The sequence below is a fragment of the Macrobrachium nipponense genome, chromosome 9, assembly GCF_015104395.2.
Source record: "Macrobrachium nipponense isolate FS-2020 chromosome 9, ASM1510439v2, whole genome shotgun sequence".
NCBI classification, from domain to species: domain Eukaryota; kingdom Metazoa; phylum Arthropoda; class Malacostraca; order Decapoda; family Palaemonidae; genus Macrobrachium; species Macrobrachium nipponense.
Window position 1 is genome coordinate 90,436,734 of NC_061110.1, and position 14,710 is coordinate 90,451,443.

General features: G+C 40.7%; 1 protein-coding gene across 1 annotated transcript in view; it reads left to right on the forward strand.

The window, feature by feature from the left end:
* LOC135218663 (ras-related protein M-Ras-like) overlaps nucleotides 1–14,710 on the forward strand; it is a 166,290-nt gene that overhangs the window by 102,933 nt on the left and 48,647 nt on the right. The window contains exons 2-3 of the mRNA XM_064255111.1: nucleotides 1,497–1,806; nucleotides 4,679–4,832. Coding sequence (XP_064111181.1) covers nucleotides 1,497–1,806; nucleotides 4,679–4,832 — 464 coding nt within the window. The remainder of the gene's footprint in view (nucleotides 1–1,496; nucleotides 1,807–4,678; nucleotides 4,833–14,710) is intronic.

Sequence of the window (14,710 nt, forward strand, 5' to 3'; positions counted from 1 at the left end):
CTATATCTAGGCCTATTAATTAGTTAGACGCTAACAAACACAAGTTTTACTGGTGAAATGTATTGTGAGTGAGACGAGCATTAGGAAGTCCAGGCTAGTGTATATCCTGCGTATTATGCATAACTTCTTGTAATTTAACAAAAAGCATTTTTCTCTGTACAAATAATATATATAATGAAATCATGTTTCGGGACAATAGGTATTGTAAGGATCACACGATACAAGAGATCAAATACACTTAACTTCACTCTTTATAATTTTCTTCTGCCGAAACCACCAAATAACTTTTATGGAGTCTTCGCACAAAAGTGGAAGAACCACATCTTGGAACGTATTACAGGCCATGGTTAAGTTCTTAGTGAATTTTCAAGACGAAAAACAGATGAAGAGGAATGAAAGCTATAATTTTACAAAGTGGTAGTTTAAAGAAACAAAAAAGCTAGTTAGACAGTAACAATTCAAAATGCCAATGTAAAGGTAATTGAAAACAAAAGAGATAGTTAAAAAATTCCCACCTGAAGAATCATCACCCTGGAAATTCCCACCTGAAGGATCATCACCCTGAAAGTGTTTGGGTGTGACAATTCTTCAGGTGATCCCTATGTGGTTACAGACGCAATTTACAGTTCCTTTTTTAATTTTTTTTTTTTTGTGCTGTGCATTTTTCAGTCTTATGGAATGTTATTTTTAGAAATAAGATATCCGAAATCCAAAAAAATCCAAAAACCAGAACCCGGCTTCCTCCGAAGTTTTTGGATGAGGGATAGTGAACATTTAAAAAATGTCCTAATACATAGTACCAGTAAGAGCCTAATGTTGTAGTGCTCTCATAAGTGATTTCCCCAAATCAGTTTTTGCTAAAGTAATTCAACTGCATTGGAAAATAGTATGACAGTTTTAACCAAACCGAATAATTTGTATGGGGAAACTTACACTTTTTCCCTGAATATTGGGGTCCCGTAAGTTTCCAATTTGAATTTGGGTGGGTGGGTGGATGTTTTGAGGAAAAATAGGGGGTTAAAAAAATAATCCTAAACAATTTGAAAGACATGTCTATTCAACTTGACCATTGTTTTACCCTTAGATTTACAAGTAGTTTTTACTTTTAGCAGGAAAATGTTCACAACATTAGCTCGAAAAAAAGAAAAATAGAAACAGCAAATTGAAATTTATTAATATTTATTTTCCAATTTATTATTATTTTTTTTTTTTTTTTTTGCTGCCTGATTCCATTCACACTTTCTCCAGATATGCTTTAAACAAAAATGACCTCACAAGAGAGAGGGAGAGAGAGTATTTCCTCAGTTGGTTAAGGTGTTTGAATGCAAAGCACTTACATAATCTGTTGCATTTAATCTTGGGGACAGGATTTTAGTCAAGTTAGCCTTTTTCAGTATTTCAGGTTCATAGTATACCTATACTGTAAGTTGCTTCAGTAGTGTGTAGTACTAAGTCATGCTCTCATTCATGAAAATCTCACTTAATTTATTTTGCAGGTGTGTGTAGCAGTGTGGGAAAAGGGGGTGAGAGGGTTGATAGAACGAGGTCAGAGCAAAGCAGGAACACTGGGACGGGGACGCCAGCCCTCCTCTGGGTCGGCCAGCACAAACAGCAGCAGGATGTCAAAACCACCATCGGACAAATTGCCGACCTTCAAATTGGTAGTGGTCGGGGATGGTGGTGTTGGTAAATCGGCACTCACCATTCAGTTCTTCCAGCGGCTGTTTGTGACTGACTACGACCCCACCATCGAAGACTCGTACATCCAGCACACAGAGGTTGACGCTCAGTGGTGCATCCTTGATGGTGAGTCTTCTATGAATTGTATGAGGCTAGGAAATATATGGCCTTCAAAAAATTATAACACTACGCACACATCACTTATTGATAACGTGACAAAGTTAATGTCTATTTTTATATTTTTTTAAGTTATTCCTTTGTTATTCCCAACAAAATTGAATGGATTGCTAATGCATGCATTTTACAGAATCACACGAAAACCAGTTTGGAATTATTTTATAAGTTTCTAGTTTGCAAACCTACTGTTTATTAAATTTCTGTTCTCTTGATCCTTCAGCCAATAAGTATCTACCACTGGTATCTTATAATAGTTATTTCAGTTGCAGATTGTGAAATGCTTGATTGTAAACAAGAAAATTTTGAAAAGATTTTGGATATCTATTATGTAAGGCTTTTGAATTTAAGTTTTGAAGATCATAGTGCTAATTGAAATTGTTCGTTACAAACCCTTTATTGTTTGTTGGGAAAAACTCTTATCGCGAGAATATATAATGTTCTAAGGGGTCCACAATAATAAAAATTGTTGAGAGTTTGTGTATAATTTTAAAACCCTTTACAAAAAGCTTTCGAACCCTTCCCTGGGTTCCTCTTCAGTCAAAAAAAAAAAAAACCCAGGGAAGGGTTCGAAAGCTTTTTGTAAAGGGTTTTAAAATTATACACGAACTCAAATCATTTTTTATTATTGTGGACCCCTTAGAAAACCCTTTATTCATCAATATTCTTGTTCTAAGCAGAGAGTTCTCTCTTGCATTGACTTGAAAGGTAAAAATTTGATTGTCCATGGCCAGACTGCTCTCCGTTATCCCACTTGGCTACTCTTTCTCTGCAGCCTACCTTTATCATCAGCTCCCTCATCCAATGGCTTTATTCATTTAGCCTGTTCCTCTGACTCACGTCCTTACAATCCCCCCCCCCCTCCCCTTGGGTTTTATTTGCTCTGCAGATGCAGCCCTTCTTAAGTATCTGAAGAAGATGGTGGTCTCGGTATTTCAAAATAATTTTGTAGCTGCCTGTTGATAGTCTTTGGACGAGTTTATTGGAGCTCTTTGATTTTGGTCTTTTCCCCTCTGCCCTCGAAGATGCTTGTTGCTTGACAGGCTGCAAAATGTGATATATATCATATCTTATTTAAAGCACCTAATAGAATCATACAATTTGCCACTTGATCAGAGTAGTGCTACTTTCAGGGCTTTGTTAGATTTAACAAGTAATTGTGCTATACGGTATATGAAGGCTGTCAGTAATGTTCATTACATAGTACATTTTTATTTAATTTTTTGTGTTGCTTATTTATTACAAGTAACATGATTTATTCAAGACATCAAATAAAAGGCTTTATAAACAGACATATCTAAATCTACTACAGTACTCTCTGTTTTCAATAGTCAGTAAGGTTTTTTTATTGTTTACTGTCATTTCTTCAGGGTTTCTTATTTATTGCTGCATACTTCTTTTGTGTCACTGTATTCCAAGTATGTTTCTGTTGTGCCATAACATATCCTACTATTATGTTGAAATCTTATATTAACAATACGTAGTTATTTTGACATGTGAATCTTTTGTTAGGAATATAGCATAACCTTCTGTGTAGTAATATAATGTAACCTTTTGTGTTGAAGTTAAAATTTAAAACACAATAAATCTTAAGTAGTCACTTGAAACATAATTATGTATACTATTTGAGTTACACCACTCACATTTTGCAATTTACTTGAACTTATAGTATTAAATAGGCACACTGTATTGAAACATTAAAAGCATTCTATAATTTGAAATGACTTAAGAATGTCAGCATGAGCTTAAAGTTTCACTACTGTAGGTTACACAATTTATGAGTACATATGTTTCTCTTCTTTATTATTATCACGTAGGTATTGTACTTTCATGCAGTTTATACAGAAACTTACAAATCATATTGTGGTGCCTGCAATATTTTCTTTTCAGATTAAAGAAAAAGGGTTCGCATATTTTAAGAAAATGATGTTATTTAAGCAAATTTAGGCTTTCTTTAAGTAAAGTAACTTTAGTAATGATAAATCTTTTTATTTCACTTATGTTGTACATTATTTTATAAATATATAAAAGAATTGGCACATTGCTAAATATGAAACGTAGCTCACTATCTTGGCTATTCAGTAAGCATAAGTTAAGTGTAGGTATGGTATGCCATATGTTATAAGATGTTCACAGGAGTTTTACCTGCCAGAGTATATCTTATACTGGTTTTACTTCTATTTTTCTCATTGTATAAACTTGTGTGATATGATTGCAAGTGGTTGGGAAAGCAACCTGGTCTAGATTGACACGTATTCAAAGTGCTTCAACACTGTTTATACAGGCAGTGCCCGGGTTACGACGAGTTCGGCTTACAACGTTCCGAGGTTAAGGCGCTTCTCAATTATATTCATCAGACGTTATTTCCAGGGTTACGACGCCTACAATGCTCATCTGGCAGATGAAATATGACACCAAAAATGCAAAATAATCAATATTTGAAGGGTTTTTTTTATAAAAAATGCAATAAGAATGCACTTTACATAGTTTTCAATGCACCCAAAGCATTAAAATTAAGGTTTTCTTAGGATTTTTGACGATGTTCCGGCTTACGACGCGTCTCAAGAATGGAACCCCCGTTGTAACCCGGGACTGCCTGTATTTATATTTGTCTGGTACTTGTGGTATACTGCAGACTTTAAATGTAATATTGTTGTTTTTCTTATCTGCCCTATGTGGTTTCATTTTCTTTGGTGCACACAAGTCTACATTAGTTTCTAACCTAAATTCATATAATAGTTTATTCTCACTTTCATTGTGCAGCAAGAGAAGAGATGACAGTGTTGAACGTTTGGTATAATTCTTGTTCTTGTTTGTTTTCCAGTTCTGGATACAGCAGGTCAAGAGGAGTTTAGTGCCATGCGGGAACAGTATATGCGGAAGGGAGATGGATTTATGTTGGTTTATTCAGTCACGGACAAGCAGAGTTATGAGAACATTCAACATTTCTACACACAGATACTCCGAGTCAAGGATAGGTGGGAAAATTTAAAACTCTCTGTTGATACTGTCCTTTTGCAGTTACAGTGTAGCAATAAGTATGTATCTGATATTATAATTATTGTACACCCTGCCTGGCTGTTTGGTCCTTTCTCTGCTTATTAAGGTTCAGATACTTTGTATTTATTTCCACTTAATTAGTGAAGGTAAGTGTTGATCTATATTGAAAGTAGAAACTAAAAATAATAGCAAATAGTATATGAGATCATGATGCAGTTGCTACAGGGTATGGAAGATCTGCATTTTGATTGCTAATATTGTATCATCATTAACAAGAGGCAAACTAAAAATGGTATTGGAGGATTGGCGCAAGTTAATTTTGATAGATTTAGGAGACGAGTTAAAGGATTGTTATGCCCATTGTGGTGCATTGATACTTTTTTTTTATATATATGAATGTAAATGCCTTTAAGAAGGTCATTTGGGCTCTTGTTTTGCTTATCTCTAAATTCTGAGAAAGTGTTCCTAGTAAATTTCTTTTTTCAGTATTTACTTTTTAACTAACCCCCCATATTACTGAAGTGTTGAATAAAAAATTTATCATTCTTAAGGACTACCAGGTGGAATCCCATTTATGCAATTAAACAAGCGCAATATATGGAGGAAATATCAAAGCTCCTCTTTTTTAGGTGTTGTATTGTAAAACATCTTTCATATTTTACTTATGCAGTGCTTACCATAAAATTATCTTTGTAAGAAGTGAAATACTGCATTATATTGGAATGTTTAGCTAAATTGAAAGCATAGTTTTTATTATCATCATCATCATCATCATCATCATTAGTCTCCTAGTAACAACAGTTTGCTGTTGCTGCTATTATATTGATTATTATTATTAAGAGTGGCAGATTTCACAAGAGTCCCTATGCATTCCACAGCATTGGTCAAGATTACTGTATAATCAGATTAATGTAATAGGTGAATGGGACCATCAAGCCTAATTTGTAAACTTCTGGCAGGACAGGTACTGGTTACCATGCACTTACCCACTTAGACAAGAGGACTACTCCTGATTCGTCCAAGCATCATCCTTCAGATCACTTGTGGATGAGTTTGTGCACGCTATGCTTGGTCTTGAGACCAGACCAGTTGCACATGGGGTTGCCTCAGAACAGCTTTTCCTCTCATGCCTTTAAGGGGACACATTCGGGAGGAGTACCAGCATAAGTGAGGTCCTCAGATTGTGTGCACAGGCAACGGGGTAGGCTTTTCCTCCCCAAGACTCATGGGGCACACTGAGGTGAGCCAGCACTTTGTTCTTGCCTTGCACATGCGTGTACTGAGCACACTTATTGTAGGGGCAAGTCTCCTTTGAGCTCTTCTTCTTGCCGCATTCTTGAGAAGTGCATGAATTTCTTCTGTCATGTCATATAGCTCTTTATTAAATAGTACGCCTCTCCCATAACTAAAGCTTAAGTGGGGCTTGATCTTCGTAATCATTTCATCACTTAATGTCCAACAGGGTCAGTGTATATGCTGTGGTTTTGGGCTTGGCATGTATAAGAACGGTGTTCTTCCCAAAACGAGAAATATTACTATTTATCCCTCCCACTTTTTTCTGAAGAAACCTGCAAAATTTGTAGTAATCATAATTTTCTAGCCACATAGGTTTAGGAGTTCTTACTCTGCAATCTGCTTTCTCTCCAGTTTGTCATGAGCCCATTTAGATGCCAAATAAATGCCCAAGTCTTTGGGGACTTTGTCTGTAAAGGCTCCTCGTACTGTAGCTTGATTGAATTGTATGGCACTCATCAAACTAGTAGCCTTTAGAGCCTCATCATGGCTACTAAAGGTAACCCAAGCTTCCCATTTAGATTCTCTGCCAATAAAGTTCATCCTGATTTCTGCAACAGTTCCAAATGATTTCAAAGCTGTTGAGATCATTTCATAATCACAACTAACTGGTAAATCTTTGACTTACAACCTGGCTGTGTTGAGCATTTAACTTTGGATGAAGATTTCTTAGAGAAGTCTGTGTCCTTGATTGAAGTCGTCATGAATGAAGCATGGCTAGAGGGTCCAAGGGAGAGGAAGTCACGAGGGGGATCAGATTTGTTATTACTGCTTTTTATCAATTTATTTTTATGCATGACACTTACCTGGCAGGTATATATATAGCTTATCCTCTTGACGCACTGGCAGAATTTCAAAACTCGCGGCAACCGCTAGTACACTGGTAGTTCAGGTGATGGCCACCCTGTTCCCGTGGCGCTGGTACTTGGAACTATTCCCGTTTTCCTCAGATTTTCTCTGCCAGCCGAACTGGCAACATCGTTGTTGGTTCTCTGATAGAATTTCCTGCTCGTTGACTGACTTTTTGGATATTGGTATCGTATTCACGAAGTTAGCGTGGCAATCGCATTTGGTTTGGATTTAGATTTAGTATGTCTGATTCAGGAAGTATGTTTAAGAGTTTGTGTGAAAGAAGGGTGTAAGGTGAGACTGCCGAAATCATCGGTAGATCCACATACTATTTGTAAGAAGTGTCGGGAGTTTGTATGTACGTGGGACAATAGGTGCAATGAATGTCAGTGTTTGAATGAGAAAGAGTGGAAGGCTCTTATGAAGTATGTTGAGAGATTAGAAAAAGATCGGGTTAGAAGATCTGTCTAGGAGTGAGAGATCGTGGTCTTCGAGTAAGCCTATGAATGAATCTTTGCATGTGTCTTCTCCAGCTCATTCACATGTAGACGTAGCACCTTCCCCTCAGGTTTCTCCTGCACCCGTTGCTGTATCTGAGGATACTACTGATCCACAACTTGTGAAAGTGTTCACTGCCCTTGCGTCCATGGGAGATCAAATTAAACGATTAACAGACAAAGTGGAAGTGTTTAGTGACAGTGTTTGTGGAGGGGGCGCCTGATCGTCCCTCTCGTGCTCCTAGACCGAGACCTCTGTCAAGCTCCCAGACCCGGGAGGGAGAAGGCATGTCGACAGTCGAAGGGAGGCGAGAGGGGTTTACTCGCGATCAGTCGTCCCTTCAGGCAGTCCTGTTGCTTCCCAGGCTGCAGCAGTACGCCATGGAAAAGGCGATACTGGGAAGTGCCGTTATTCATCGGATAGTTCGGCGTCAGGAAGGAGTAGGCGTTTCGCGGAAGTATCGCGTCCTCTCAAGAGGTCATACTTTCCGTCCTCATCACAGGATGAAAGGGCTGCTGATCAAGAAGGGTGGAGTAGCCCTGAGATTTTTTCATCGGAGGATGAAGAAGCTATCCCTATCAAAAGGAAGAGGATTTCTCATCAGTTGGAAGTAACTAGCGGTGCGGTGAGAGGTGTTTCTCCGCTTAGAGGAACTCCACTGCGTAGACTGCAGGATCGCTCGCCTCTCCGTGTTAGCCCGGTGCGTCCTCGATCTCATCATCATCAGGAGTCTCGTAAGGAAGCGGAGATGAAGGAAGTTCTGCGGGCCACATGCAGGAGAGTTATTAGCAGTGATTGTCCAATCATGGGAGAAGCCCGAACAACCTTCGGTTAGATGTAAGGACTCGTCTCTCCCGGTTAAGTCCTCCAAGAGGACGCAGGACGTGCAGCGCAAGCCAGGACGCAGTGCATCCCTTAAGAAGGACGAAGCAGTGCAGGACGCAAGAGGAAGAGTGATGGACGCATGGTGGACGCATACGTTCAGGAGGACGCAGGCGGCAGCAGGTGGAAACTTTTTCTCGACAAGGAAAAGAGGAGTTTTACAAGGAGACAGCTCCGCATTCGCTCTCTAAGCAGGCTCTGCATAAGGATCCCGCTTTGGAGAGTCATCAGGATCTTGGTTTTCAAGATATTTCTTCGCAGGAGGAAGAATTGTGGATGAGTGCGGAAGAGGACAAGAATGTGGAAGCTCCTTCCTCGGACTACAAGAGACTAACAGAGTGCCTCCTTTCTTTGTTTGAAGGAGATTTTCAACCTTCAGGCCCGCCATCGCCTTTGTCTCAATTTCGAAGACGAAGACACCAAGAAATCGTCTTTTTTGAAAATGACTGTCTATTCAGCCAAGAAAGCCCTTCAACGTGTAAATGAGTGGTTGAAGGGAGAAGAGAGAGTCAGGGAAGACTTCTTTTGCGTTTCCTCCGGCCAAGTTGGCTTCTAAGTCTGGTGTTTGGTACGCTACGGGGGAAAGTCTTGGCCTGGGAGTTCCTGCCTCCTCCCAGGGAGACTTTTTCCAACAGTGGGACAGCTCCCGTAGACATGCTTTACATTCAGCCAAAGTGTGGTGGACTTCGTCAGAGTTCGACCATTTACTCAAAGGTATCTATCGGACTTTTGAGGTTTTTAATTTTCTTGACTGGTTGTTGGGGGCTCTGGCTCGGACTTCGGAGATGGAAGATTCGTCAGAATCCGAGTTACCGAAAAGTATCATGTCCTGTATGGATAAAGCCTTGAGAGATGGAGCTAATGAACTGGCTTCACTTTTTACAGCAGGCGTTTTGAAGAAAAGACATCTTTTTTGCTCTTTCGCTGCTAAAGGAGTCTCGAACGCGCAAAAGTTGGAGTTGATGTTCTCTCCTCTTTCAGGACAGCTCTTCCCTCAGGATATCATTAAGGACATCTCGCTCTCCCTCACTCAGAAGGCTACTCAGGATCTACTAACGTCTTCTGTAAGGAAGTATTTACCTTCTAATGTAATGAAGAAGACTCCGAAGGATACAAGAACATCACAGCACCCTTTCCCGTTTCGGGGTAGGACTTTTTCCCGACCAGCATTTAGAGGGAAAAGAGTTCCAGCCAAAAGAGGTTCGAAAACCTCAACCAAGCAATGATTCAGAAGTCCTCCAGACGTGTGTTGGGTCCAGACTTTTAGACTTCTGGGAAGTCTGGCAAAGCAAAGGAGCGGATCCTTGGTCTGTAAAGGTAGCGAAGGAAGGATACAAGATCCCCTTTCTCAAGAAACCACCTCTCGCTACAGCTCCGAGAGCCCTAGGGGCTCATTACATCAATTTAGAGAAGAGAGAGGCTCTTTGGGCATCAAGTTGTCAGCATGTTAGAAAAGGGGGCCATAGAACCGGTTCTGGATCACGAATCCCCAGGTTTTTGGTTTTACAAACCGTCTGTTTCTAGTACCGAAGTCATCAGGAGGTTGGAGGCCAGTACTGGACGTAAGTCAGCTAAACTTGTTCGTAGAAAAGACCAAGTTTACGATGGAGACGAACGATTCAGTGCTGGCAGCGGTACGACCAGGGGACTGGATGGTAACGCTGGACCTTCAGGATGCGTATTTCCATATTCCGATTCATCCAAGGTCCAGGAAATATTTGAGATTCGTGATCCAGGACAGGATTTATCAATTCAAGCCCCTTTCTTTGCTTCAGTCTGTGCACGGCATCCTCAAATTTTTACAAGAATGATGTCGAATGTGGCGAAGTGGCTTCATTTGTTAGGAGTCAGAGTCTCTCTCTACCTCGACGATTGGCTCATAAGAGCACAATCAAAACAGCAATGTCTGGAGGACACGAACATCACATTGGATTTAACTCAGCAGCTGGGTCTGATGGTAAACCTGAAAAAGTCACGGTTGATCCCCTCTCAGGAGCTAGTTTATTTGGGGATTCTGATATCCTCAGTGACTTTTCGGGCTTTTCCGTCACCCGAAAGGCAGACCATGTGCCTTCGGAAAGTGCAAGAATTCCTATTGAAAGACCAATGCTCGGCGAGAGAGTGGATGAGCCTGCTGGGGACACTCTCTTCGTTAGAGCGGTTCATTTCCCTAGGGAGACTTCACATGAGGCCCTTACAGTTCTTTCTGAATGAAGTCTGGCCAAGAAGATCGCAACCAGATTCCTTCCGGTTTCCAATTCCTTCAAAGATAAAGGAGGAATTAAAGTGGTGGCTAGTTCCGGGGAGGTTGTCAGAGGGTACGTCACTCCAGCAGAGGAACCCAGACCGGATATTATTTTCCGACGCGTCAGACGCAGGCTGGGCCCTCGGGAGGAGTCAGGCCTTTGGAACGAAGAAGAGAAAGCATGGCACATAAACAGGAAGGAACTGATGGCGATCTTCTTGGCTCTGAAAGCGTTCAGACCGTGGATCAGCGGCAAAGTGGTGCAGATCAACGCGGACAATACCACAGCTCTGGCATATATACGAAAACAAGGAGGAACCCACTCGTTGTCCCTTTGCAACTTGGCGAAGGAGATTCTTCTGTGGTCGGAGAGAGAAAACGTCACCCTGCTCACCAGGTTCATTCAAGGAGAGAAGTAACGTCAGAGCGGACCTGTTGAGCAGGGACGGACAAGTGCTTTCCACGGGAGTGGATGTTGCATCGTCCTTACCTTACAGACCTTACAGAGACTGTGGAAGCTCTGGGGCACACCAGTAGTGGATCTTTTCGCTACCGCAGCGACGAAGAGGTTACCGAACTATTGTTCTCCAATCCCGGACCCTCTTGCAGTCGCAGTCGATGCCTTCCTACTAGATTGGACGGGTCTAGATGCGTACGCATTTCCCCCGTTTAAGATTTTGGGAAGGGTAATGAAGAAATTCAGAGAAAGTTGAGGAACAAGGCTGACTCTGATAGCCCCATACTGGCCGGCCCAAACGTGGTTCACAGAGGTACTGGAATGGACAGTGGATTCTCCGAGAAGTCTACCCAACGAGAGTAGATCTTCTCAAACAACCCCACTTCGACAGGTTCCACAGAACCCTCGCTCTGGTCTACACGACTGCGTTCAGACTATCGAAAGACTTGTCAGAGCGAGGGGGTTTTCTAGAGAAGCAGCGAAGGCAGTTGCAAGAGCACGAAGGCCATCAACTATCAAAGTGTACCAGTCGAAGTGGGAGAACTTCCGTAAATGGTGTAAGATTCGGAAGATTTCTTCATCCAGTACCTCTGTGACACAAATTGCAGATTTCCTTCTGTATCTGAAGAAGGAACTGGGTTTGGCTAATCAGACAATTAAAGGTTATAAATGTATGTTATCTGCAGTGTTTAGGCACAGAGGTTTAGATCTGTCCAACGATGCAGATCTTAGAGATCTTCTCAGATCTTTTAATACAAAGAAGGATCGACTTTGCAGAACTCCTTCTTGGAATTTGGATGTCGTTCTCAAGTTCTTGGAAACGGATAGGTTTGAACCTATGGGCAGTGCGTCTTTGCGAGAGCTAACGAAGAAGACTATTTTCTAGTAGCCTTAGCTACAGCTAAAAGGATTAGCGAGCTGCAAGCTATTTGACATGCAAGTAGGTTGGAAGCACAACAAAGCAGTTGTTCTTTTCAACAGGAGTTCTTAGCAAAGAATGAGAATCCTTCGCATCCGTGGCCAAGATCATTTGAGATTGAAGGACTGGCTGATCTAGTAGGTCAAGAACAAGAAAGGGGTTTCTTTGCCCAGTTAAGAGCCTTACGGTTTTACGTAGAAAGAACAAGAAGCATTAGGGGGACTTCATGTTCTCAGTGGTGTTTCTGTTAAAGATCCTACTAGACCTATGTCTAAAAACGCGAGGCTTTCTTGTAAGAGAAGTCATTAAAGAAGCTCATTTACTTTGTCAGGAAGAATGCTTCGGCTTGATTAAGGTTAAAGCTCATGAGGTGAGAGCAGTAGCTACGTCCTTAGCATTCAGGAAAAATTTAGCCCTCAAGGGCATTATAGATTCGACGTTTTGGAGGACAAACTCGGTGTTTGCCTCTCATTACCTTAGAGACGTGAAGACAACTTTTGATAATTGTCAAACGTTAGGCCCGTACGTATCCTCAGGTACAGTACTGGGCAAAGGAGTTTCCCCCACCCCAATAACCTAATAACATGCTAGGTTTTTATTTTAATGAGGTTATAGTGTTTTTTATGGTTGTCTGAGAAGGTTAATACCAGCTCTCAGTTTTTTGGTGTAGTGTTTATTATTGTATGTGTGTGTGGTTCAGGTGACTAACTTTCCTAGCATGAATGCCCGTGGTAAATGAGGGCTAGGGTTCTCTGTCAGCAGATTGGTCATGTCCAGTTGTCAGACCCTTGTTGTTAGCTTTCTCAACAAACAGGTCATATCCTAGTTGAGAGCTACTAAGGTTTAGCAGGCTAAGAGGCAGGACCTACGAAGTCAGCTACCTTAGCAGGTAAGGAACTTAATAAGTAATTTTAAAAATTAGTTAATTTTTTAATTATGACGATGTTGCTGTCTATGACCCACCTCCAAATGTGTCAATCAGCTATATATATACCTGCCAGGTAAGTGTCATGCATAAAAATGATATTGTTATGATACAATAAAGTTTTATGCATACTTACCTGGCAGGTATATATAATTAAATTCCCACCCTCCTCCCCTCAGGAGACAGGGTTCAGAGAAAATCTGAGGAAAACGGGAATAGTTCCAAGTACCAGCGCCACGGGAACGGGGTGGCCATCACCTGAACTACCAGTGTACTAGCGGTTGCTGCGAGTTTTGAAATTCTGCCAGTGCATCAAGAGGATAAGCTATATATATACCTGCCAGGTAAGTATGCATAAAACTTTATTGTATCATAACAATATCATTTTAGGAGAAGTCATCAACATTTGGAGACTTTTGAATCTCCATGGTGGGTGCGGAGGTCGTCATCTGTGCCAGAAAAGCACCATCATAGGGGCCAGAGGCACTCGAATCCTTACAACTGCTAGGCATAAAGATTTGAGAGGGGAGGGAAAAAAATAAATGAACCTGAAAACCTTAAAAAGATATCATCAGCCTTTCATGGAGTTTATTCTTCCACCAATGGCACAAGTGAGAAACCGACTCCCTACCCAACTCCACAGGGGATGTTACAACATGATTAGAGTGGCCCAAGTGTAAGCCAAACCTGCTTGATAGGACTGAGAGTATTGCAAGAATACAGTCATCCCCACCCTTATCACATTATGGGCAAACTGGATAGAATGCGGAGAGTCCTATACCCAGAACCAGATCCTCCTGGAACCCGTGGTCCAGTCCTGCAGAATAGTTCCTCAACTCAGGTCCGAACATTACTGGACAGTTGATGGTCCCACCACAGTTCCCACTATTTAGCTTTGGAAATAAACCCATTCCTTGTTAGGTCCAATAAATTTTACAAAGTGAAAAAATTCACAATATTACTTCAAATATATACATGATAATATACGAGACTCTTGGACTGAAACCCGGGAACTAATTCCTTGGGTTCAAGAGCCCCCTCACCACGTCAAAATGGTCACATTGGGCGGGAGGGGGCCGTTTATTATATACTGTAATGGTAAGTAAAAGCAACAAAATAGTACTGTAATTAGGATTTCCTTTGGAATGAACTAGCATAATTAGCATATTTTTCTAATAATGATAAGAGCCGATGCTTGTGCTGAAGTTTGATTTAGAATTAAGATCTGTAAGCTAGCACAGGTGGCCATGTTGAGTAGTAGATAGTATAAAATACACTAGACTGGTCTCAAGGAATTGGTAACACCAGTAGCAGAAACCCAGTCATAATCTGTAAGAGAGATTGTTGTATGATAGTCTTTCCTTCTTATTTCTGAGGTAATGAATAAGTTCTTGAAACCCCCACAATTGATTTTTAGCTTTGTTGAATTTATTTTCTTGACAGTTCCATCAGGTAATGTTGCCATGGCATGTTTTATGCAGTATTTTTTCAGAAATGCTCATTTATGTATAAAGCTTTTCAAAAGATGCAAAATAGACATACTTAAACCCCTCGAGATTCTGCTTTCATATTTCTTTTATAGAGTTTTGTTTGAAATTATTGTAAATATTTCCTACTTTGGAAACATTTGGGCGACATACAGAAGATGTTTGGAGGGTGGGAGGAACTATTTCAATCTTCTGAAATGGGCACCACTGCTTGATTATTAGTTATACTTTTTTTAACACTAACGGAAAACGGGAAAAGGGTGTATCAAATTCCGTGAGTTTTTTTACACAGTAATGCTGA